Source organism: Choloepus didactylus, chromosome 6 (assembly GCF_015220235.1).
Source record: "Choloepus didactylus isolate mChoDid1 chromosome 6, mChoDid1.pri, whole genome shotgun sequence".
Classification (NCBI taxonomy): Eukaryota; Metazoa; Chordata; class Mammalia; order Pilosa; family Megalonychidae; genus Choloepus; species Choloepus didactylus.
The window spans coordinates 82,706,552-82,732,463 of NC_051312.1; the positions used below are offsets into that span (position 1 = coordinate 82,706,552).

General features: G+C 37.5%; 1 protein-coding gene and 3 pseudogenes across 1 annotated transcript; 3 read left to right on the forward strand and 1 right to left on the reverse strand.

Moving 5' to 3' along the window:
- Nucleotides 1-116: 116 nt before the first annotated feature.
- On the forward strand, nucleotides 117-1,076 carry LOC119537141 (olfactory receptor 51G1-like). The gene has a single exon (XM_037839721.1). It carries the CDS (start codon nucleotides 117-119, stop codon nucleotides 1,074-1,076), a length of 960 nt encoding a protein of 319 aa, XP_037695649.1.
- A 13,969-nt stretch (nucleotides 1,077-15,045) lies between these two features.
- LOC119537142 lies at nucleotides 15,046-15,897 on the forward strand (annotated as a pseudogene).
- Nucleotides 15,898-17,468: 1,571 nt separating this feature from the next.
- Nucleotides 17,469-19,609, forward strand: LOC119538037 (annotated as a pseudogene).
- A 2,092-nt stretch (nucleotides 19,610-21,701) lies between these two features.
- LOC119537143 lies at nucleotides 21,702-23,913 on the reverse strand (annotated as a pseudogene).
- Between the last annotated feature and the right edge of the window lie 1,999 nt (nucleotides 23,914-25,912).

Consider the following 25,912-nt stretch of genomic DNA (forward strand, 5'->3'; position numbering starts at 1 on the left):
AAGAGAAAACCTAGAAAGAAAAATATGAGTTGCTATCTTCTCTCTATTTCTATGTTATTCTCTCTTTTAGGAACACACAGTTTTGGGGTAGGAAAAGAGCCACTTGGAACATCATCATGGTAGACTCTAATTCCAGTATTGGGCAGTCTGCTTCATTTTACCTCACTGGAATTCCTGGCTATGAGAATGGGCATCACTTTATCTCCATCCCCTTTTGTATGTTCTACCTGGTTGGAATATTGGGCAATTGCACCATCCTTCACATCATTCACACTGACAAGACTCTCCACGAGCCCATGTACTACTTCCTGGCCATGCTGTCCCTTACTGACATGGGCATGTCCATCTCCACACTGCCCACTGTACTGAAAATCTTCTGGTTTGATGCTCAGGAAATTCAGGTCAATGCTTGTGTAGCCCAGATGTATTTTATTCATACTTTTTCTCTGATGGAGTCATCTGTGCTCCTAGCCATGGCCTTTGACAGGTATGTTGCCATATGTGATCCTCTGAGGTATTCCAGTAAACTTACCCCACGATGCATTCTTTATATAGGGATCATCATTGTAGTCAGATGCTCCATTGTTCTCCCTGCCATTCTAACTCATATTCCCACATTTTCCTTCTGTCACTCCCATGTTCTCTCCCACTCTTACTGTTTGCATCAAGATGTGATCCGGCTGGCCTGTGCTGACATCTCTTTCAACATTGTATATGGCTTATTTGTTGTTGCATTTTATTGGGGTGTAGATTCTCTGGGAATCCTTTTATCTTATGCTTTCATCCTCCACTCTGTGCTAAGCATTGCATCCCAAGGAGGGAAGTTCAAGGCCCTCCATACATGTGCCTCCCACATCTGTGCTGTGCTCATTCTGTACGTGCCAATGATAGGCCTATCCTTAGTGCATCGCTTTGCAAAACACTCCTCCCCCATACTCCACATAACCATGGCCAATATTTACCTTTTGGTCCCACCAGTACTCAACCCAATTATTTATAGCATCAAGACAAAGCAGATTCGCCAAGGTTTCCTAAGGTTATTGGCAGCCAAAAGAGTTGGGCTTGCTCAGACTTAGAAGAAAAAAAAAAATCCCCGTTATTTTGATCATTGAATCTTCTTTCTTCTTCATGAAGATCTCCTCTTTAGAACTTCTTGGACACATTTGGTACATAATCATTCTATAATACTTCATAAGCTCCACCAGAAAATGTTGCAATTGCTTCTATCATTACTTCCTAGCTTTAGAATATCCTAGAGTCAGGAGATATAAGATCAAATTTATTTAATTCAAATAATTTATGGAGCTACTTTTGATTCAGGCAGAGAGTAGTCCAATTTTGCATATTGAAACTAAGACAGAGAAGTTAATTAACTGTTCAAAGTTCACAGAGATAACATGCAATACCATTGGCATTGGCAACTAGGTAAAAGAGTGAGGCAAACTCTGGAGTCAAATCATTGCCAGATAGCTATTTGAGCTTAGATATGGAGTAAATGAAAAGATGGCATTTTTTCCCTTTCTGTGTATAGGAATGAATGCTGGAATAAGTTTGGACAGTGAATGCATAGAATTACTTATCCTCAAATGGGAAGATCCATTAGACCAAACAAGACTTCATATCAAAATTGCTGTATGTGCCTCATGAAGTGGAGTAACAAAATATATCAGACCACTTTGGTCAGTATCTCTGACTATGTGCAGAAGTAGAAAAATACAGTGGAAAAAATGCAAATAAAATCATCATCAATTGCAACTGTCCAAATCCCATGCTGCCTCTCTCCATTTCTCAGGTACAGAAGAGAAAAGGCAAAAAAAAAAAAAAAAAGAATTTTCAGTACTCAAAGCCTACGCACTAAATGGATGATAGAAACAGGGGTTAGGTAAATGGAAAGAGAATTCAAGGAGAACTCAATCAATTTATTTTTGTACAAACACTGTTAAAAATTACCCCAATAAATCTTCTCTTGGTGACATAATAGGAAGTTGAAAAACATAATCAAATGCATTTTAGATGATTGTGCCAGTTTGAATGTATTATGTCCTCCAATCTTTGATACAATTTTGTGGGGGCAGACATATTTGTGTTGATTAGATAGGAATTCTTTTGATTGTGTGTGTCCATGGAGATGTGACTCAATCAATTGTAAGTGAAATATTTGATTGGATAATTTCCATGGAGATGTTACCCTGCCCATTCAGTGTGGGTGTTAATTGGATCACTGGAGTTGTGTAAAGGGGTTCACAGACAAGGACCTCAGAGCAACTGAGAGTGATATTTTGAAGAGGAGCTGTGGCTAAGAGAGGACAAAATACTCCAAAAGCAACATTTTGGAGAATGCCATTTTGAAATGCAACCTGGGAGCAAGCAGATGCCAGCCATGTTCCTTCCCAGCTAACAGGTTTTCCTAATGCCAATGGCCTTTCTCTAGTGAAGGTACCCTTTGTTGATGCCTTACCTTGGACAGTTTATGGACTTAAGACTATAACTTTGTAACCAAATAAGTCCTGTTTATAAAGGCCAATCCATTTCTGGTATTTTGCTTAATGGCAGCATTAGCAAACCAGAACAATGATGCTATAGCTAGCATTACCAAAAAAGAAGAAAGAATATAGGAAAGAGTCAAGAAAAAAAAAATCTATACAGATTCATGGTTTTCAAAAATCATTCAGGAAGTAAACTTGTGTTAGGAAGCAGAAGGGAAGGCTAAGATCACAAATTTTACAGTTGCAAATGAATTTAAAAGAACAAAACCCCTATTGAAAAAATAGTTTAAAGATAAAATAAGATGAGAAGGCTGATTTTAGAGCAAAGGGAGCCATGATTGCTACAGAATACCAAAAAGATTGAGTAAATATACTGAAAAAAATTGGCATGGCATAATTTTATTTCAAGAAGTAAAATGAGAAGCATAAATAAAAGGAGAGGAAGTGTTAAATATAGTAAAATAGTTAATAATTGATAAATAAGACAGACCTTGAAGATTCATGATCTCAGTGATGGGGGATACTTATAGGGGAGAACAGCACAAATTGAGTAGAAAAGCTAAAAAATATTTTACAGTGTGACAAAAAGTTCACATTCAGGCATATGCTGGTGAACTTTTTAAAAACCATGATTAAAGAATAATATAAATATTTGGGAAAAAATCAAGCCAACAGTATGGGGAAATACTAAATCAGAATGGACTCAGATTCTTTCATAAAAATAAAATAAAATATGTAATGTATGATTATTTCTTAGGGGAAAATGTATGACTCAAATATTAAATATTTGTGTATTAAGTTATATAATGCATGTAGTCCATCACTAAACAATCTAAGAAGCATGGAAATGGGTGCAGGTATAAAAATTAATAAACCCATGCTTCAGTTGATAATTATTGAAACTTGGTGAAGTGCATATGAAAATTTATTGTAATATTCTCTTTACTTACATGTAGATTATTTTCCTAATGTAAAGTTAAAAAATAAATAACTAATTAAAAATGAAAATTTCAACTAACAAAAAGGATTCTGGCTTTTTGTTTCCTGGAAAACTAACTTGATCCCCTATTCAGATTCTAAATGTTTATTGAACAGATTCTGGGATTTTTTAAAATCTGTGCTATCAGAACCATTCTGTACTTCTTGAGGTATTTAACTTATGACCACAAGCTTTGTCTTCCTCTTTCCTTCTGAGTTACAAGTGGGTGATCTTATCTCCACTCATGAGTCTGTCTCTCCGAATCTGACTACAAGACTCTAGGCTTTGCTCCAATATAACAAAGAACCTGTAAAGATTCAATGTGTAAGGGAAATAGGATACGATGGTAATCCAGCCTCTGGCTGAAGAAAACTCCTTCTCTTTTCTCATATGTTTAAGATTCATACATGATAAAGATATTATTTCTTAAATTCCGATTATGTGGTCTTATTTTTCATAACAGTTGTCCAAGTTCCAGGGGAAATCACAGTTGATTCACATTAACTCTGCTCCATGCAAATTCCCACTAAGAAACATATTCAATCTCCTTTATTGAGAGAGGCGTTTTGTCTTTTTCCTCTCTAGGCTAACTTTTTCTGTGTCTCCTTCTTGTCTTTCAGTGGAAACTGGCAGTTTTTTTTCTAATTGTTGAATGAAGAAAAACTAAGCATGCAAAGATGTATGTAAAGTTTTATGTGTTATACTTGGGCAACTGGCTTCTTTGAAGTCCTTGCTTTCACTTTGGAGGAAAAAAACACACAAATGAACATCCAGATTTTTGAAAGAAAACATTTTAAAAATGTACACAGATTCAAAGTGTCATAAACTTGTAAACAGATGTGGCAAGATTGATGAACACAGGAATAGAGAGAGAGGTGCATACCTCTATATGAGGAAGTCATTTTCCCCTTGTATTAGTTAAGGTCTTGTCAGGAAATAGATATCATGTTCAAGTGGGCATATGGAGAAGGACACTGGTCATAAGCTGTAAATTTCTCCACAGGGATGCAGCCACCATGATGAGGTGTGTTGGTAGGGAGAAGGGGGGTAAATACCCCAACCTCACATTCTTCTGCATTTCAGTTTCCTATCGGTTCTTCTTTTGGGCCAAGCCTAACCAGAAGCCAGAGAGCAAGAGGACCTGTTGATGCAGTCCATTATGGTCAGAGCACAGAAGAAGGTGGATCTGGAAAGTAGATCAAGCAGACTTTTGTCTCAGAAACCATCTTGACATTCATAAGTGTATACGCTCTTGGGCTTGGTGATCTAACCTTATTTCTACAGGTGGATATTTGCTTGTCACATTATCCCCATCATTAATGATTGAGTTCATGACATAAGCATCTCAAAGAATTATTTATTCTTTTCAAGTTGGGGATTGAGAGAGGCAGGTATAATTACTTTTTTATTCCCTTCCATTATATACCTCTTAAATGTATAAACCACATGCAAAGAGTTTACATGGAGGAAAACCTAAAATCTAATGGTAATCCCCTAAGTTTGGGATTTTTGATCATAAAAAATTGAGATGATGTGAAGTGATTTAAATTAATACTAAAGTAATTAAAAAATAAGGAGAATTCTGGGGGCATCCAGTATCAGAGAAGGCAATAAAGAGAAATCCTTTTTTCTTTTTTCTAGTTATTTCAGAAGGAGAGGTGAGAAGATGGAGGTGATAAAACATAAAAATAATGCCTCATTATCACAGGCCATTGTTTTATGGTGAATTCCTTTAATAATTAGCCATTTTTTATGAGAACTATTATTCCAATGATATAATCACTTCCTGATAAAGCCAGGTCTCAATTGAGTGTAGTAAATGCAAAGTCCCTGTACATTAGTAAGCTATGGCATATATGTAATAATTTTTGTGTATATGGTTAGAGATTATTATTTAATCATTCAGCAGTGCATATGACAACACTCTCATGGCTCAATTTACCAATAGATATTTTCATGTCAATATTGTTGACAAACATAAGGGGTTTTATTCATTGAACAATAGTTTCTATTTAGAGTCAGACCAGATTTAACCTATTTGTGTATTCATATTTGATCAAAAAGACCTCTAAAGCACAGTGAAATAATTATTGCACCAGAAAATCAGGATACAGAAATGACATTAGTTTTATTATTTATTGTACAATTTTTTAAATTAATTTTTATTGAGATATATTCACATACCATGCAGTCATACAAAACAAAGCATACATTCAATTGTTTACAGTACCATTATACAGTTGTGCATTCATTATCAAAATTAATTTTTGACATTTTCATTACCACACACATAAAAACAGTAAGAATAAAAACCAAAGTGAAAAAGAACTACCAAAGTAAAAAACAACACTGGGTGCTTTCCTTTTTTTTTTCCTCCCCTCCCCCCATTTTTCTACTCCTCCATCCATAAACTGGACAAAGGGGAGTGTGGTCCATGTGGCTTTCCCAATCACATTGTCAACCCTCATAAGCTACATTTTTATACAATCATCTACAAGATTCATGGGTTCTGGGTTGTAGTTTGATAGTTTCAAGTACTTACTGCTGGCTATTCCAATTCATTAGTACCTAAAAAGGGTTCTCTATATTGTGTGTAAAAGTGCCCACCAGAGTGACCTCTTGGCTCCTTTTGAAATCTCTCTGCCACGGAAGCTTATTTCATTTCCTTTCACATCCCCCTTTTGGTCAAGAAGGTGTTCTCCATCCCATGATGCCGGCTCTAGATTCCTCCCCGGGAGTCATATTCCCTGTTGCCAGGGTCGGTGCACTCCCCTGGGTGTCAGATCCCACATACAGGGGAGGGAAGTGATTTCACCTGTCAATATGGCTTAGCTAGAGAGAGAGGGCCACATCTGAACAACAAAGAGGCATTCAGGAGAAGACTCTTAGGCACAACTATAGGGAGGCCTAGCCTCTCCTTTGCAGCAGTAGTCTTGCCAAGGGCAAGTCTTGTGGTAGAGGGCTCAGCCCATCAAACCACCAGTCCCCTATGTCTGCGAGCACATCAGGAACCATGGAGGTGGGGAAGCCCAACACCCCTGCATTCTCCACCAGCTCCTCAAGGGGGCTCTGCATATTTTAAAAATTTTTTTAATTAGCTCTTTTTTTTTAATTAACTGTATCAAAAAAAAATTTTTAAAAAGATATATAATAAAAAAAATTTCAAACAAATCATAACAAGGGACTAAGAAAAAGACAACTAACCTAAAATAACTACTTTACTTCCAAAATGTTCCTACTCTACCCCAAGAAAATAACCTAATATAGCAACATTTCTGTGAACTTGTTCCTACCATACCCATCAGAAATTAACAAACCATAGTCATTCCTGGGCATTCCCAGAACATTAAATTTACCCATGATAGCTTATCTGTTCTTATTGGGTTATCTTTCCCCCTTCATTAATTGCTCTCTATCACTAGTTCCCCTACATTCTACATTATAAACCATTTATTTTTGGAGTGTGTTGTTTAACCTCCAGGTGTTTGTGAATTTTCTAAGTCTCTGATGGTTATTGACTTCTAATTGTATTCCATTGTGGTCAGAAAATGTGCTTTGAATAATTTCAATTTTTTTTTTAACTTATTGAGGCTTTTTTTATGTCCCAGCATATGGTCTATTCTGGAGAATGTTCCGTGATCACTAGAGAAGAATGTGTATCTTCGTGATTTGGGAAGTAATGTTCTTTATATGTGTGTTAAATCAAATTCATTTATCAGATTGTTTAGGTTTTCAATTTCCTTATTGGTCTTCTGTCTGGTTGATCTATCTATAGGAAAGAGTGATGTGTTGAAGTCTCCCACAATTATTGTGGAAACATCCATTGCTTCCTTTAGCTTTGCCAGTGTTTGTCTCATGTATTTTGTGGCACCATGATTGGGTGCATAAACATTTATGATCATTATTTCTTCTTGTTGAATTGCCTCCTTTATTAGTATGTAGTGGCCTTCTTTGTCTCTCATAATATCCTTGCACTTAAAGTCTATTTTATCTGAGATTGATATTGCTACCCCTGCTTTCTTTTGGCTATGGCTTGCATGAAATATTTTTTCCATCCTTTCACTTTTGATTTCTTTCTGTTGCTGTGTCTAAGATGAGTCTCTTGCATGCAAACATATTGATGGTTCATATTCTTTGGTCCATTCTGCCAATCTATATCTTTTAATTGTGAGTTTAATCCATTTACATTCAATGTTATTACTGTGAAGGCATTTCTTGAATCAGCCATCCTATCCTTTGGTTTATGTTTGTCAGATATATTTTTTCCCTCTCTCTCTTATTGTCCTTTAATGAACCAATATTGAATCTTTTTAGTACTGAACATTTCTCTATATCTCTCTCTCCTTTCTTTGTTTCTCATCAGTAGGGCTCCCTTTAGTATCCAAAGTAGGGCAGATCTTTTATTAGCAAAATCTCTCAGCATTTGTTTGTGAAAAATTTAAGCTCTCCCTCAAATTTGAAGGAAAGCTTTGCTGGATAAAGTATTCTTGGTTGGAAATTTTTCTCTCTCAGAACTTTAAATATGTCATGCCACTGCCTTCTCACCTCCATGGTGGCCACTAAGTAGTCACTACTTAGTCTTATGTTGTTTCCTTTGTATGTGGTGAATTGCTTTTCTCTTGTTGCTTTCAGAACTTGTACCTTCCCTTAAGTATTTGACAGTCTGATCAGAATATGTCTTGGAGTGGGTTTATTTGGATTTATTCTATTTGGAGTTCACTGGGCATTTATGCTTTGTGGTTTTATATTGTGTAGAAGGTTTGGAAAGTTTTCCCCAACAATTTCTTTGAATACTCTTTCTATACCTTTACCCTTCTCTTCTGCCTCTGGGACACCAATGAGTCTTACATTTGGGCATTGTATTTTATCTATCATGTCACTGAGGTCCATTTTGATTATTTTGATTTTTTTCCCTATTCTTTCTTTTGTTCTTTCATTTTCCATTCTGTGGTCTTTGAGGTTGCTGATTTGTTGTTCAGCATCCTCTAATCTTGTACTATGAGTATCCAGAATCTTTTTAATTTGGTCAACAGTTTCTTTTATTTCCATAAGATTGTCTATTTTTTATTTACTCTTGCAATTTCTTCTTTATGCTCTTCTTGGGTCTTCTTTATGTCCTTTATATCCTGTGCCATGCTCTCATTGTTTGTCTTTAGTTCTTTGATAATTGCTCCAAGTACTGTGTCTCCTCTGATCTTTTGATTTGGGTGCTTGGGTTTGGGTTATCCATATCATCTGGTTTTTTCATATGCTTTAAAATTTTCTGTTGTTTTTGGCCTCTTGGCATTTGCTTTACTTGATAGGGTTGTTTCAGGATATGTAGGACTACTCAAAGACTAATCTCTAATTTGTCAGATCTACAGGTTGGTGGCATACACATTCTCTAACTAACCAGCAGATAGTATCCACGAGTCACCTATTCCCCTCAAGTCAGTTCTCCCCAACTTTGTCTTTGTGGTGTGTGGGGGTCTGATTCTTGTGGGGTCCAATTGGTGCACCAAGTTTGGGTGTGTTGTTGCTGCTGTCTGCCGTGAATATGGGGCATGTGTCTGAGTGGTTAGGGAGGGAGGGCAGCTCTAATAATCAAACCATCCAGGTATTCTTGGAGATTTAAGGCTGTTGCAAGAGTCTAAACCTTCATTTCAGTCTTGCCACAGATTGTCTCTGCCGCTGACCCACAAGTCCTTGGTATTGGTGTATGGTCCCTGGATTTCTGAGTGGGTCCCTCTTCCAAGCCATGCCCTTCAAGTGTCTCTGCTGAGGAAAGGTTGTGCTATGTTACAAGTGCACGCCATCCCTAAAGGGAAGTTCTGGGCTGCTGGGCCGTGTAGGGGCATTCCCAGCCTGCTGTAAGGATGGCTGTATGGGGCGTGTTAATTTCCCTCTTTTCACACAGCTCCACCTTCCCAGCTCCAGGACAATTAGCTGTGGGTGTGCAAAAGGCTATTGTCCATGCCTGATATTGTGGCATGTGTGTGCATTGCCGGAAACACTTCCTGTCACACTGGGTTTTTTGGTGGGGCTCTGGGCTGTGGCACCAGTGCTGGGCAGGAGTGTTCCCAGCCTGGTGAGAAGATGGCTGCAAGGGGCATGGTTATTTTCCCCTTTTGGCTCACCTCTGTCTTTCTTGCTCCAAGACAATTAGCAGTGGGTGTGTGAAAGGCTATCTTCCACACCAGATATGGAGGTTTTCACACAGCCTGTTCCTGCCATGCTTCGCTGTGCAGTTCTTACTGCCATATCAGCAGCCACTTTTGGGTTTTTTAAAAAAGAACTAGCCCACCTCCAAACACCAACCTATGGTTTCCCTACACCACAGCATGGCTGCTGGATATTCAGCAGGCTTACTCACTTGTTTCAGAACACAGACTCCCGGTTTCACCAAGTGCACGGTCCTTGTGGATTCAGCAGAGCTTGTCCAGCTGGTAAATCGCTGGAACTGGTTTTCTGGGTCACTTTCTGGCTTTTATCCAGTATTTTTCACAGAGGTGTTTTTTTTGCCCTGTCTCTCCTAGCTGCCATCTTAGGTTCTCCCTATTGTACGATTTTGAGGCAGGCAAGTCACATAACTATGTATCATTTTAATCCAGTATATAATAATAGATCTGAATTTGAGTCACTTTAAGCACTTAAGCTACAGCATCTAGACCCATCATAGTTTAAATCCTCAATAAATCTTCATTAATTATACAATGTATAAAATTATTTAGTACCCTATCATATTCTGGCTCCAAACTACTATTTGGCTCCAGATATTCAGTAAATAAATATTTGGTTACCCCTATAAGGTCCTTTTAACTGTGCTCCTAAACTATAGCACTCTGCTGCAATCTGGATGTGGTGGAAGCAGAGCGTGGAAATGGCCATAAACTGAAATGTTGACACTGACAGGGTTACCATCAGTGTCCTGTTGTTATCTTGGGGCCTCATATCTCTACAAACCAGAACAGGCCTTATTAATTCATCCTTTATGCTTTGAGAACTGGAACATTTACTACAAGCAAGGGGAATTATTCTACCAAGTGCATGAGACATGGGAAAAATAAAAGTGGGAGGGAGTGGGAAGATATAAAGAGGGAACTTGAAAGGCAAAGAATAGAGAGTGAGAGTTGAGAACAGATATCGAGTGTATGAGGAGGACATAGATCTGGTTCAGGAAGGGAGAGAATCTCAATTCAGCAAAGGACATAATTTTCACTGTAAGTATCTTTGTTGTTCAGGTCCATGCTGGTAGCCTCCAAGGCAGAACCACAAAAGGGAGAATCTATAGATAGACAGAACTTATTTATGATTCCCTGGACTTCTGTGGCAGGTGGTATCCTCTCTCCCCATGAACATGTAGTTCACACATGATGAAGACCATTTTCAGGCATAACAGAGGAGAAATTCCAGAATAAGATAAGCATTGCCCTAGATAACTTTCAAGTTCTTTCCAATGCCAAGTATGCCAAGTGATTTTTAATGGGATTTTTTTTCAGCTCAGTGATCTCAACATACTTTAAAAGTCCTTAAGACTTTCAAATTCACAAACTAGCTCCAGTGATCTCCATCTTCCTCATATGGTCAGTGAATGAGTTTCAAATGATAGGGTCAGGAGCAATAGGAGTTAGTTAGACTGTCCAACAAAGCAGTGCTACAAGGTAAAGGTCTGTGGTATAATAGGAGGATCAGATACTACTGCAAATATGGAGTATTTTGTGGTAACTTTAGAAAACCAACAACATTGCTCAGATTCCTAGCTGGCTGAGGTCCCAAGGATCTTTTTCCTGTTCTGGTAACACTTCCCATTCTACAACAGACTCTGTTCTTTCCAAATGGGCACTGAATAGAATGAGAAGCACACTGACAGGTGAAACCTAACTGTCAGAGGGATTTGAGGGTAGATAAAGTTTCAAGAAGTAATTCAGAACTCTGGCTGTGCTGAGTCTTCACTGAATGAAATAGAGATGAAACTGATGTAATCTGCTTCTTACCCCACAGCCTACGAAGGTCACTTCTGTAAGATCTCTTGCCCTACTCATGCCATTTTCTTCTATGGGAAGACACTCCAGGGACACCCCAATTCTCCCCCCATCCTCCATTGGCTTTAAAGGAATATCACTTCAGTTGTTATTGCTGTTGTCATCATCATCATCATCATCATCATCATCATTTTATTATCACTGTATATCAGGCTTTGTGCTAAGTATTGACCAAGAATATCTCATTTAAAACTCAATACAATCCTGTTGAATTGTTATTATCATCACAGAGACATGGAGAGAAAAATAACTTGTCTAAAATTAAGCACAAACATGCACTGGGACCAGGATATAACGTAGGTGTATGTAATCGCCAAGCTAGAAACAGAGGTGTGTGAACAAAGAGATGGCAGGAAGATGTGATCTTAAGCCTCAAGAAAAAGCCATTGAGATCAATCACTAAGGTGTTTCAGAATCACCACCCAATCAGGTGGCTTTCTGAATCATCTGATGGTTTTTTGTTTTATTCAATCATAAACACAAGTATAATTTGTGTTTATTCTTGACAGTGGGGGAGAGGGGCTATAGGGTCAGAGAAATGGTTTGAACTCCCTGTGTGGTGAGGTTAAAAGATGACAGATTTCCAAGAGTGGCTTGTCTAACTATGGATGAGAAATTTGAAGGGTATCAACAACAGGAAGATCTGAAATTGGTGGGATTGAAGGAGATGGTGAGGACAGACTTTAAATTATAGCCAGAAAGCAGGCATGAAATAAAAGGAGAGGAACAATAAGGACAGAAGAGACATCAACACATAGACCAGTGAAGGGCAGTGAAGGACCATGGAAAACAGACCTGAGGGGAAAAGCAGGGAGGGACAGAGGCACCCCTCTTTTCTCCCCAGCAGAGTCTCTGACTGAAGGGTTGATCTTGTACTAGTGTTGCCCAAGAGAAGAGAAACAATTACATTCTTCTTCTGGAGATATCACATGAGCCACACTTTCCCATATCTGCCTTTGGCCATAAGGAAAGGCAAGTGCAGAAAGGAGCATGAGTTGGACAAGCCCCAATTTAGATAAGCAGGGATTTGGGATTGTGATAAAGCAGTCAGAGTCAGGAAAGCATCAGGGTCTTAAGTATCCATTTATACAATATGTAGATAGAATTTAGTTATAATATTAATAATGAAAAAGAATGAGTTTGTCTCTAGACTTTACTTGTTTGAATCCTTGGTCATGGATCTTTCATTTCCTAGACAATTTTCATTATTAAAAGTCTGAGACAAATGTATGCTGCATTTAGGATTAATCCATATGGGATAAATTGAAGGGAATTGAAGTGTCTCAAAGCACCAAAATAGACATAGCAAGACAGGGAAATACCAATTTATTAACTTACAATGAGAGGGCTTTTTGGTTTTGTTTTGTTTGCTTATTGGAGGTTTTTATTTTAGCTCATGATCTTAACATTGAAATCACATAGGAGTATCAAAGAACTCCCCCGTCTTCTGTTTCTTTTGTTATGTTTTATTTTGTTTGCTTATAGACAAATTGATTTTTCCCTTATCAGTTCTTATATAGAATTAAATAAATACTATTTAATTCTACTGTAAATATATCATTTTCCCTTATCCTTGTAAAAATTATTTACATTTCAAAACACAATATGAGTTATTTTCCTGCAAGTTTCTATTATAACAGCCCCTTTTCTTGTTTTCTTTGAGAAACAGGCTTTTGTTGCATAGACACCATATACTTTGAAGGCTACTTCTCATCACAATGTCCCAATGTAACAGAAAAAAAGGAATTATTTATCCTCATTTTACAGAATAATACACTGAAGCTCATAGAAGTGACATCATCAAAGTCATGCAGCAGGGATTAGAATTTAGAATCTTACAATTCTTAAACAACTGTAATATTTCTGAAACCTCATTTCCTCATGGTTCTTAAGGATAGTACTAAACCTATAGCACTACAATTCTGTTGTTTGCCCCTCCAGCATGATTCTTTTAGCTCCATATTGACAATGAGTGAGCATTAAAAGTTATATCATGTAAGTGTAACAGAATAGACAAAAATACATAATATTCCTCTCCTTAGTAGAGGGGAGCTATATTATAATCCAGTTAAATATGCAACCACCTTGCAGAATGCCTTATTCCTTCTTATTATTCAGGATTATTAGTTTCTGTCAGCAGATTCCACCTTAGATAGTTTAAGCAGAAAGGAATTTCTTAAGCCATTCCATTAGAATTTCATAGAAACATTGGGCCATGAGCCCCATTGCCAGGAATATCTGCTGGAACCACACCACAGAACTGGGCTGAGATGATTACTGCAGATCCTAATTGTGACAAAACAACTTTGGCTCTGCTGCAATTAAGATTCCTTTTTCTTTTTTTTTTTTTTTTTACTTTTTTTGCATTTTTTTTTCTTTATTAGAGAAGTTGTGAGTTTACAGAGCCATTATGCATAAAACAATGGGAGTTACTATTCTCCTGTGGATAAAATTTTTCATGTCCACATTTTGTTGTGCATGAATGCTTATAAAAGTAATGGACAAGTTCAGTTTTGAGAGAAAGCTCATATTTGTTACTTCAGATATATTTTTCTTGACCCCTGTAAGCTAATGGGGAAGGAATATTTTCACATTTACTTTGAGTACAAATGATTTAGTTCCAGGAGGGTTGAAGCTAATAGTCTTATTCTAGCCAATTTTGTGTATTTTTTTTTTTTGTAGAAAGAACCAGTCTTCAACAAATGATCGTTTGTGAAAAGTAACAAGAAAAGAACTCTGAATCTTTTAAATCAAAGCAAGAGTCATATGGGTTTTCCTTAAAAGACATATTTTATTATATTAAAATTTTCTTTTAAAAATTCAAACTGATTACTTTAATTAATTCTATTTTAACTGGTGTTTCACTCTTAATTTTTATTTTTTATTCAGTAATAGAGATCACTAGAGGATCTGGACTATTAAAAAAACAGTTGATTAAATTGAGGTACCAGGCACAACTAAATTTATATTAGACCTGACGAGCCATAGATCCCACTCTAGGGCATTCATTATATCAATGGGGATAAGTGAGTAAGAACAAGAATATTGCAGCCTATTGCTCACCTAAATTCTGTAAAGGTATCTTGTGTGGTGTTCTAAAATCATTGAAGATACTTTCAATATCAGGCAGTTATAAGAATTTCATGTAAATTATTGTAGGAGTAACAAAAATAAAAAATGCTTCCAATAGGAACAATAACTCTGACCAAGAAAATTCCTAAAGAAGACTGTACAGATTAAGAATGCAACCTAGAACAAGTTGTGAGCTATTCTTTCTGGGTATGTCTTTGGGAGATGACCACAGGTTTATAAAGATGAAGGTTCTGCATCTGGGGGGCAGGAGAGAAGATCCACATGATATAAAGTATGTATTTTATGTAACTCACAACACCCAGAAGTGAAGTAGACAAAGACAAAGCAGGAATGTGGGGAAGGATTTAGGGCTGATTACAGGTAAGTGCTGACATATTTTTTCCCTGACACAGATCTGGCATTTGTGACTATCCTACCCACAGTAGTGTGATTATGGAATAGGACTGTGGATCAAGAAGTCAGCCCAATGGCAGTCTCCAATTCCAGCAGTGCTCTTTCTTCCACACTCTACCTTATAGGCAACCCTGGCTATGAGGAATTTCACTGCTGGATTTCCATCCCATTCTGTCTCCTCTATACAGTTGGAATAATGGGTAACTGCACCATCCTACATATTGTCCAGAGAGAACCCAGGCTTCATGAACCCATATGCTACTTCCTGGCCATGCTTTTCATTCACTTTCTCCTTCACTGAATCATCTGTACTCTTGGCCATGGCCCTGAATAGGTATGTGGCCATCTGCCACCCTCTGTGATATGCTACCATTCTCACCCCAAAACTCATCACCAAGATTGGAATTGCAGCCCTGCTCAGGAGTGCCTTTGCCATGATTCCACTTCTGGTCCAACTGGCCTTCTTCCCCTTCTGCTGCTCCCATATCCTTCCTCATTCTTATTGTCTGCACCAGGATATGATCTGTCTTGCCTGTGCTGATACCAAGTTTAATGTTATATGTGGATTTGTTCTCATCACTGTGTTATGGGGCATGGAATCTTTGGGTATTTTTGTGTCTTATGTTTTCATCCTCCACTCAGTGTTGAGAATTGCCTCTCTAGAGGGGAGGCTTAAGGTCCTCAATACATGTGCATCCCACATCTGTGCTGTGCTCATTCTATATGTGTCCATGATCGGACTGTCTATTGTCCATCGTTTTGCCAAACACTCCTCCTCCCTCATTCATATTTTTATGGCTCATGTCTACTTACTGATTCCACCTGTCCTCAACTGCTCAACCCAATCATCTATAGTGTGAACATCAAGCAGATTTGCCAAGGAACCCTCCATATGCTTCTCCACCCAAAAATCAATTTACTGTGAGATAGGCATGTTCTCAAGACAATGGAAGTTTAATTTCCAATGATATAAACTCAGTGATTTGTCTCCGCTGAGACATTTTGGAGAAAGCCATTTTGAAATGTAGCCCAGGAGCAAAGGACCAGCAGATGCCAGCCATGCACCTTCCCAGCCCACAGATATGTTCCTGATGCCACTGGCCTTCCTTCATTGAAGGTATCCTCTGTTTGTTGATGCCTTAGTTTGGACACATTTATGGACTTAGAACCATAAATTTGTAACGTAATAAATCTCTTATAAAAGCCAATCTATTTCTGGTATTTTGCCTAATGGCAGCATAAATAAACTAGAACATCACCCTTATTCACAACTTCATCCGTGAAGTTTCCTTGAATATATCAAACACATATTTCCTCATTTCCTGATACTCTATAGTATTTGTCATTGAATCTTATACTACCTTTCGGTTATATAAATCTAATCTTTGTAGATCTGTTGATTCTATCTTTCCTAAACTTAGAAAAATATCATCTTGATATAATAGCATGTTGAGGCACAAATGAGGTTCTCAGCCCTCTGAGGAGGTGTAGTTTTTTCAGTGGTAGAAAAACAAAATGAGCACCCCCCCTTTAACATTAAAAGATATGTATATATTTAAAATCTTATAGAAAATTGAGAATTAGTAATTTTGTAAAGCATATATACATATATATAAATATATATATATACAATGTGTAGGCAAAGATTACAGACTGTTGGTTTAAAGGTAACTTAATTTTACACTGTTCATTTAAATACTGTCTGAACAAAATATAGCTCACTTAGGTGTAGCTATTTAGAAGTTGGTAGCAGCAGGATACAGAACATCTAAGTCTCTTAATTCTTATCCAGAATTCTTTTCAATATATAAAACTATCTCTTTTTATATCTCTGAAATTATCTAGCACATGAGTTTCCATAAAGTTGTTAAAAAATATAACTGAAAATCTAATTGAATTTTTTAGGTCACATACTTATGTTTCCTCAAAAGAAAAATAAAACGGTATGAAAAGATTTTCAAAATGCTTTATGGCCCTCAATATTTGCATATATCTTCATAATAGTAATATTCTATTACATATCTTAATCTAATTGCTATTGAACAGAAATGTGTCTCAAACTGTTTGCTACCTGCAGGAACTAGTAACTTGGTTTAAAGGAGGCACTCAATAATAATAATTGAATAATTAATAAGTTAATCAATCAGTGAATAAAGAATGGCTAGTTTGTATATCAAAAAAAAAAATTCCTTCTGAAAGCCTTCTTTGCCTGTCTGGGGAACCTATAAAGGATCCCTATCCAGAGGCCAAAATAACTAATCTTCATTTTTGTATACTGATCTCCTATGATTAGGCAAAAATGCAATGCAGTTGTTTTCATAATGCCAAATGCTATCCTTTAGATAACGTACCGGCAATCTTCATTCTTCTTCAGAAAGCCCTTTGTGTCAAAACAGGATGGCAAGGGCAGCTGGGACCCCATGGCGGCAGCCCACACACCCCGGCCGGCCTGGCAGCCTGGGGCATGCACAGGGGGACATGCCGTCTCTGCCCCACGGTGAGAGCATCTATGGAGAAGCGGCGGTCATGGCTTCTGAAGCCCAGGCGGAGGTAGTGGCAATGACACCCTTCCCTGAAGAAGTGGACATCTTCACTGCCCCACACTGGCAGATGAAACAGCAGGTGGGGCTCTGCTACAACAAGCTTGTTAAAATCAACTTTTCCAATAAGGATTTCCAAGCTCTACTGCAGTCTTTGTATGCTACTTTTAAGGAGTTCAAAATGCACAAGCAGATTGAAAAGGAATGCATTATTGGTTTGCTTCAACAACGTAGCAGACCATTTATAATGTACATTCTGACAGTAAGCTCTCTGAGATGCTTAGCCTCTTTGAACAGGGAATGAAGAATGTTAAGAGCAGTTAAATTGTAATGCAAAACATCTGAAAGAGAGATTGGAGGCTTTTACAAGAGATTTTCCTCCTCACATGAAAGAGGAAGAAGAGGTTTTTCAGCCCATGTTAATGAAATATTTTACCTATGAAGAGTTTAAGGATATTAAACAGAAAGTGATTGCACAAACTATTCTCACAAGGATACTGCTGAACTCCTGAGAGGTCTTAGCCTGTGGAATCAAGCTGAAGAGCAACAGAAGTTTTTAAAATATTCTGTGGATGAAAAAGTTGGCAAAAGAAAAGGAAGTGTCAGAACACTCCACAAGTATAACTCGTCTTCCTCCTGAGATAATGCTATCAATTTTCACTTATCTCAGTCCTCAAGATGTATGCCGATGCAGTCAAGTAAGCACTAAATGGTCTCAGCTGGCAAAAACTATCACTTTGGAAACATCTTTACCTTGTTTATTGGGCTAGAGTTGACTGACACAGTGGTCCTGCAACTGAACTGGTTACTGAACTTGATGAAGAATGGTTGAAAAATAGAAAAGATGAAAGTTGTGCTTTTCAGGAGTGGGATGAAGATGCTGATAGAGATGAATCTGAAGAGTCTGCAGAGGAACTGATTATCAGCATTGCACAAATGGAAAAATGTTTACTCCAATGGCTTAATTCATAATGTTCTACCTTATGTTGGTACTTCTGTAAAAACTTTAGCATTAGCATACATCTCTGCCATTTCCAGCAAAAAGGTTAAGCAGATTTTAGAGCTTTGTCCTAACCTGGAGCATCTGGATCTTACCCAAAATGACATTTCAGATTCTGCATTTGGCAATTGGTCTTGGCTAGGTTGCTGCCAGAGTCTTCAGCATCTTGATCTGTCTGGATATGACAAAATCACAGATGTGGCTCTAGAGAAGATATCTGGAGCTCTTGGAATTCTGACATCTCATCAGAGTGGCCTTTTGAAAACATCTAGAAGCAAAATTACTTTGATTACTTGGAAGAACAAGGACATTTCCATGCAGTCCATGAAGCAGGATGCTTGTTTGCACAATTTAACTAACAGAGACCTTGAAGAAAAAATAGGTAATGAACACCCCTGGACTCAGCCTGTTGTTTCTGAAAATTTCAGTTCTGCTTAGGTGTGGATGGTAGATTCTGAAGATTTGGCTGACATTGAAGATGTTGTAGAATGGAGACATAGAAATGTTGAAAGTCCTTGTATAGTGGAAACAGCATCCCACTTTACTTGCCTCACTTCTGGTTGTTACAGTAAGGATGTTGTTGGACTAAGGACTAGTGTCAGTTGGCAGCAGCATTGTGCTTCTCCATATTGTGGTCCGTAATGTGCTTTGCGTATTGTGGTCATTCATTTTGTTGAACAGGGACAGCTCTTAGAATGATGTCAGCACTCCTGGAGTCTTCTGCATTATGTAGAAAAACATCAAGGACTAGATTGCATATTGGAAAAGAGTTAATTCACTCTGAGAGTGAAAAATCTGATCAAGAGACTGGATGTGTACTTCTGTTCCTCAGCCTGTCTGGATGTCATCTAATCACAGACCATGGTCTCAGGGTTTTGGCTCTGGGAGGAGGGCTGCCTTATTTGAAGCACATTAATCTCTCTGGTTGTCTTACCCTAGCTGGTACAGGTCTGCAGGATTTGCTTTCAGCATGCCCATCTCTAAATGATGAATAATTTTACTACTTTGACAACATTAACAGTCTTAGTGCTGATAATGCTAGTGGATGCCAGAATTTGCAGTGTGGATTTCAAGACTGCTGCTGCTCTGGTGAATGACCCTGGACTTCTGACTTCTGTCTGCTTCATTTAGCTGGGCAGGCTCCCATTCATACACTTTATTTAGGGCACATTTCTTGTGTTAACCGTCCTTTGTTGAGTGTGACTTGTTTTGGCTACATTTCTTACAACTTCAGGAATCTTAATTTACCAGTGAGCTGTACAGTGTTGCTTCTCTTGCAAATCATATTTTTTGTTTTAGAAATGGGTTAGGTTTTTTCATAAGGATGAGAACAGTCTTAGCAGGTTTCTTATAAGTGAAATGCTTTGAAAAGAATGTCACTAATGCCATGCTATTTAAGTTAATTTTTGGAATATTTTGGGTTTTAAAGTCCATGGGGTTAATTGGTTCTCGTTATATATAAACACTGTACCAAGCTTTGCAGATTTTTTCAGACATTTTGAACCTTTACTTTCAAAGTTTTGTACATTTTGGAAACTGATATACTTTCCATAATGTTTCCTTTATTTCAGCAATTCTCAGAGGGCCAGTGCAAACATACCCACATGATTCTTTAAGATTATAGAAAAAAATGGCTTCTTGGTGTTAGCTCAGTGAGCTAGCAAAACACCAATGTATTTGTTTTTTTTTTGAGAACCCATGTTCCCATGACTGTCCCTAAACTGTCAAATTTGGGAGAGATTTTTAAAAGTTCCACAATCATTTGAAGAAATGTAAAAATAAAATATACTTTGAAGACTTTACCAAGTAGTATCTTTTGTGTCTTGATTTGGTTATCATAAATTTTAATCCAGATATACTTTAGTATAAAAATAGGACTAAATATTTTGTCTTTTGATCTCCCATGAAATCATGACCCTGTCAAATAAAGAGTTTTGGACGGACACTTCAAACAAACAAACAAAAACCAGGATGGCAAGAAAAAAATAGAAGAAAAGAGCACTGATTCCTTCAGCATCCAAGAGGCTGGCATTTTCTTCCGTACAAAGTTTTGCTACAAAACACTTCATTATCCTAATTAGTCAATCAATCTAAAAACATGGACAACATAAACTTCACTTTCTTCAAAACAACCCCATGAAATGAGCTAAACTAGGAAAATTGCATGTGTTAATAAAGAGCCAAAGAACCAAATTTTCATGATCCTGACCAATTCCTGTGATTTCCTCTTGCCAAGAACTGCCTGGACACACTCTTGTTCCTATTAAATAAGAATATAAAGAGATACTACTCTCCAGATGTAACAGATTGAACCACGTTTAGCAATCTGACCCAATCTGAGGTGATTATACTTATTGTTCCAAAGGCATTAGAGATGAAACATTTGTTGCCACCAATTCCAGAAAAGACAATCAGGCTCTCCTGTTGTTGAAGTAATATAGCAGCCAGGCTTTTTAACTTCCTGAGTCTTGCATATTCAGTTCAGCCTTGGATGTCATGATATAACTTAGAATATTTTCATGAAATATTTACATATTTTAACTAAAGACCATTTTTATTGTGTAATCAAAAAATCTTTGTTACACTAAGTCATTAAAAAAGATAATAAATGCATGTTTTTTGAAAACTAAGGGAAAGGTTTTTTAGAGGAAAGGAAAAGAAATATTTTACCAAAATGTCCAATATAATTAAAAAGAGAGAGTTATATAAAAACATCAGCATTAATCATTAGATTAGTTAAGTCATTTGTGTATTCAATAATTATTTCATAACTTATTTGTATATTCTGGGTTCTGTGGATGTATTGGTGAGCCTGGGTTTGGAAGTAATCCCTTAATTTATGGGATTTACATTTTGGCCTATCGATTGCAAATTGACAAAGAAGAGGCCTTGTGAATTACAGAAAGGTGACTTAAATCCTTCACTTTGCTACAGAGGAAATCTATTGATTATTAACTTAATAGATTGAGACACTCATGGTGGTACCTGAACAGTTCCTTGCCTCTTGTTTGCTTCAAATCAAGGATTCTGAATATTTAAATTCTATTCAAATCTGCCTAGATTGATTCATACATGACATTCAAGTCTGTTGACTTAGCTGGGCTTCCCTATTTCTCATTGCTTCATAAACTTTTGGTCAATTTTTTTATTATTTTGGTTTTTTTTTTTTTGGTTTGTTTGCCTACAGAATCATAGTACTTGCATTCTTATCTCCTTTGCCTTTACCCCATAAACAAGGGGGTTCATGGTAGGTGGTACCAGTAAGTAAAGGTTTGCCAGGAGGATAAGGGTATGCCTGGGCATGTGGGACCCAAAGCAGTGGGTGAAGAAAGAGAAGAAGGCTAGAATATAAAATATCAGTATAACACATATATGAGCTCCAGAGGTTCCAAAGGCCTTTCTCCAGGCCTCTCTTGAAGGTAGTCAGAGTACTGTCCTTAGAATTAACCAGTAGGAGAGGAAGATAAGGATGGAGTCTAGCCCTGTGGTGAGGAGAGCAGCTGTGAGCCCATAAATGCTATTAAGGGTGACGCTATTGCACGCCAACTTGGCAATTCCCATGTTCTCACAGTAGGTGTGATGGATGATGTTGGTTTGGCAAAAATGCAGCCAGAGGATGAGGAGGACACCAGGAGTGACTACAGTCACACTTCAGGCCACCAGAGCCAATCCCACCTTGCCAATGAGAGAGCCTGTAAGTAGGGTTGTGTAGTGGAGTGGTGCACAGATGGCCACATAGTGATCAAAAGCCATGGCCAGGAGAATAGCAGATTCAGATAGGAACAGAGCATGAACAAAAAACATCTGTGTGAGGCAGGCAGGAAATGTTGATGGAGAAGGGCACTGCCAGAAGATGAGAAGCATTTTGGGCACTGTGACAATACAAAGAAGGACATCATTGAGTGCCAGCATGGCCAGGAAGAGATACATGGGCTCATGGAGTTGCCTGTCCCAGGCTACCACTGCTATAACCAGGCCATTGCCTATCACAGCCAGAAAGTACATGAAGCTGAAAGGAAAAGAGATCCAGATGTGGAAGTCTTCTAATCCTGGGACACCAGTCAGCAGAAACGCAGTGATTTGGGTAGATGTAAAATTAGACCTTAGAGAGAGGCAGCCAGAATCTGTTACATGAAAAACAGAGAAAGGAGCTAGAGTGAACAATAGTCAAAAATAGATTTGTTTCTAGTCAAATCCTAACCTTTCTTTTTGGCATGATGGACTGCAAGGAATGAGGACCAAGAATAAAATAGGCAGAGGTCAGTTATTAGAAAACTGAATGATGTGGGCAATATCTTCCCTCCACTTGGGTACATTGTTCTCTCTGGAAAAAAAATATATGAATCAGAAAAATCAGCAGCTGAATTCTTTTTTTGGTAATACCATATTTTACATACATACATATATATATATATATATATCTTATAACTTGTAACTGTTCCATTTATGTAATTTGTATCTCAATTTTGATATCAATTCTTAATTATAAAAAAATGTTATTTCTCTTTCCTCTCAATAACACTGTATAAAAAGAGGGTAGAATTAATATTCCAATTTTCTGTGGCCAAATTGAATGGCAGAAGGTGTTAGATGGTAGATTGATGAAGAACTAGAGACATTGTGAAGTTTCCAAGACTTCCTTCTCATTTTGAGGGTGTTAATTATGTTTCTTTGGTTCAATTTTTCTACAATAAATAAAACAGTTCGACTCCTTTACTTCTTATTGAAACCTTTGAAGATAATGGTTGAAATGACTCTGAAATTTAAAGTGCTGTGCAAAAGTTTTAATATTCTTTTTTTTTTTTTACTTTTAAATTTTTATTTGGATTGTTCAGATGCCATACAATCATCCAAAGATCCAAAGTACACAATCAGTTGCCCCTGGCACCCTCACACAGCTGTGCATCCATCACCACACTTAATTTTTGTTCAATTTTAGAAACTTTTCATTACTCCAGATAAGAAATAAAGTGAAAGATGAAAAAAGAAAAGAAAAGGAAACTCGAATCCTCCCATATCCCTAACCAACCCCCCTCAATTGTTGACTCGTAGTGTTGGTATAGTACATTTGTTACTGTTCATGAAAGAGCGTTGAAATACTACTAACTGTAGTATTTAGTTTGCAAAAGGTATATATTTCTTCCCTATATGCCCCTCTATTATTAACTTCTAATTATATTGTCATACATTTGTTCTGGTTCATGGAAGAGATTTCTAATATTTGTACAGTTAATCATGGACATTGCCCACCATAGGATTCAGTTTTATACATTCCCATCTTTTGACCTCCAACTTTCCTTCTGGTGACATATATGACTCTGAGCTTCCCCTTTCCACCTCATTCACACACCATTTGGCACTGTTAGTTATGCTCACATCTTGCTTCCACACCTCTGTTCATTTCCGAACATTTAAGTTCATCCTAGTTGAACATTCTGCTCATACTAGGCAACCGCTCCCCATTCTTAAGCCTTGTCCTATGTATTGGTACCTTATATTTCATATCTTTGAGTTTATATATTATAATTAATTCCTATCAGTGAAACCCTGTAATATTTGTCCTTATCTGTCTGGCTTATTTCACTCAGTATATTGCCCTCGAGGTTTTGTCATCAACCCATTTTTTTTTTAAGATGATTTTGTTCACACACCATACATTCCATCCTAAGTAAACAATTGATGGTTCTCTGTATGGTCACATATTTATGTGTTCACCCCCTTCACCACTAGCTATAGAAGGGCATCTACATTTCTTCCACAAGGCAGGAGGGAGAGTCAAAGAAGGTAGAGAGGCAAAAGAAAGAGGAAAAAAAATGACAGCTAGGAAGGAGCAAAAGGAAAAATAACCTTAAATCAAAGTAGAGTAAAGAGTCAGACAACATCACCAATGTCAAGTGTCTAACATGCCTCCCCATCCCCCCCTGTTATCTGCATTTACCTTGGTATATCACCTTTGTTACATTAAAGGAAGCATAATACAATGATTCTGTTACTTACAATCTCTAGTCAACATTGATTGCATCCATTCCCCAATGCCTCCCCATTTTTTTACCCCTTGCAAGGTTGACATTTGCTTGTTCTCCCTCGTAAAAGAAGATATTTGTACATTTTATCACAATTGTTGAACACTCTTGATTTCACCGAGTTACACAGTCCCATTCTTTATCTTTCCTCCTTTCTTCTGGTGTCTCACATGCTCCCAACCTTCCTCTCTCAACCATATTCATACTTATCTTTGTTCAGTGTACTTACATCGCTGTGTTACCATCTCCCAAAATTGGGTTCCAAACCACACACTTCTGTCTTCTCCTATCACTCTGTAGTGCTCACTTTAGTATTTCCTGTAGGGTGGGTGTCTTGTTCACAAAGTCTCTCATTATCTGTTTGTTGGAAAATATTTTGAGTTCTCCCTCAATATTTGAAGGACAGCTTTGCTGGATATAGGATTCTTGGTTGGTGGTTTTTCTCTTTTGGTATCTTAAATATATCACACCACTTCCTTCTTGCTTCCATGGTTTCTGCTGAGAGAGCCACACATAGTCTTATTAAGCTTCCTTTGTATTTGATGGATCGCTTTTCTCTTGCTGCTTTCAGGATTCTCTCTTTGTCTTTGAGGTTTGATAATCTGATTATTAAGCATCTTGGTGTAGGCCTATTCAGATCTCTTCTGTTTGGAGTACGCTGTGCTTCTTGGAACTGTAATTTTATGTCTTTCATAAGAGATGGGAAATTTTCATTGATTATTTCCTCTATTATTTCTTCTGCCTCTTTTCCCTTCTCTTCTCCTTCTGGGACACCAATGCTACGTACATTCTTGTACTTTGTTTCATCTTTAAGTTCCCAGAGACATTGCTCATATTTTTTCATTCTTTTCTCCATCTGCTCCTTTGTGTGTAGGCTTTCAGGTGTTTTGTTCTCCAGTTCCTGAGTGTTTTCTTCTGCCTCTTGAGATCTGCTGTCGCATGTTTCCATTGTGTCTTTCATCTCTTGTGTTGTGTCTTTCATTGCCATAGATTTTTCTAGTTGTTCTTTTTGGAACTTTTGATTTCTGCCTTATGTATGCCCAGTGTTTTCTTTACAGCCTCTATCTCTTTTGCAAAATCTTCTCTAAATTTTTTGAATTGATTTAGTATTAGTTGTTTAAATTTCTGTATCTCAGTTGAAGTGAACATTTGTTCCTCTGACTGGGCCATAACTTTGTTTTTCTTGGTGTAGGTTGTAGTTGTAGTTTTCTGTCATCTAGGCATCTGATCTCCTAGGCCACCCCAATTGGGTTTTCCCAGATAACAGGCTCAGGTCACAGAAGGAGGAAATATTCAGTATCTGGTTTCCCTGATGGTTTTTCTTAGAGGATTGACATACCTGTGCTTTTCTGCCCAGCAGGTGCAGCTGTCAGCCTG

Coding starts and splice junctions, on each gene's coding strand:
- LOC119537141 (XM_037839721.1), top strand. CDS start 117: ATGGTAGACTCTAATTCCAGTATTGGGCAGTCTGCTTCATTTTACCTC.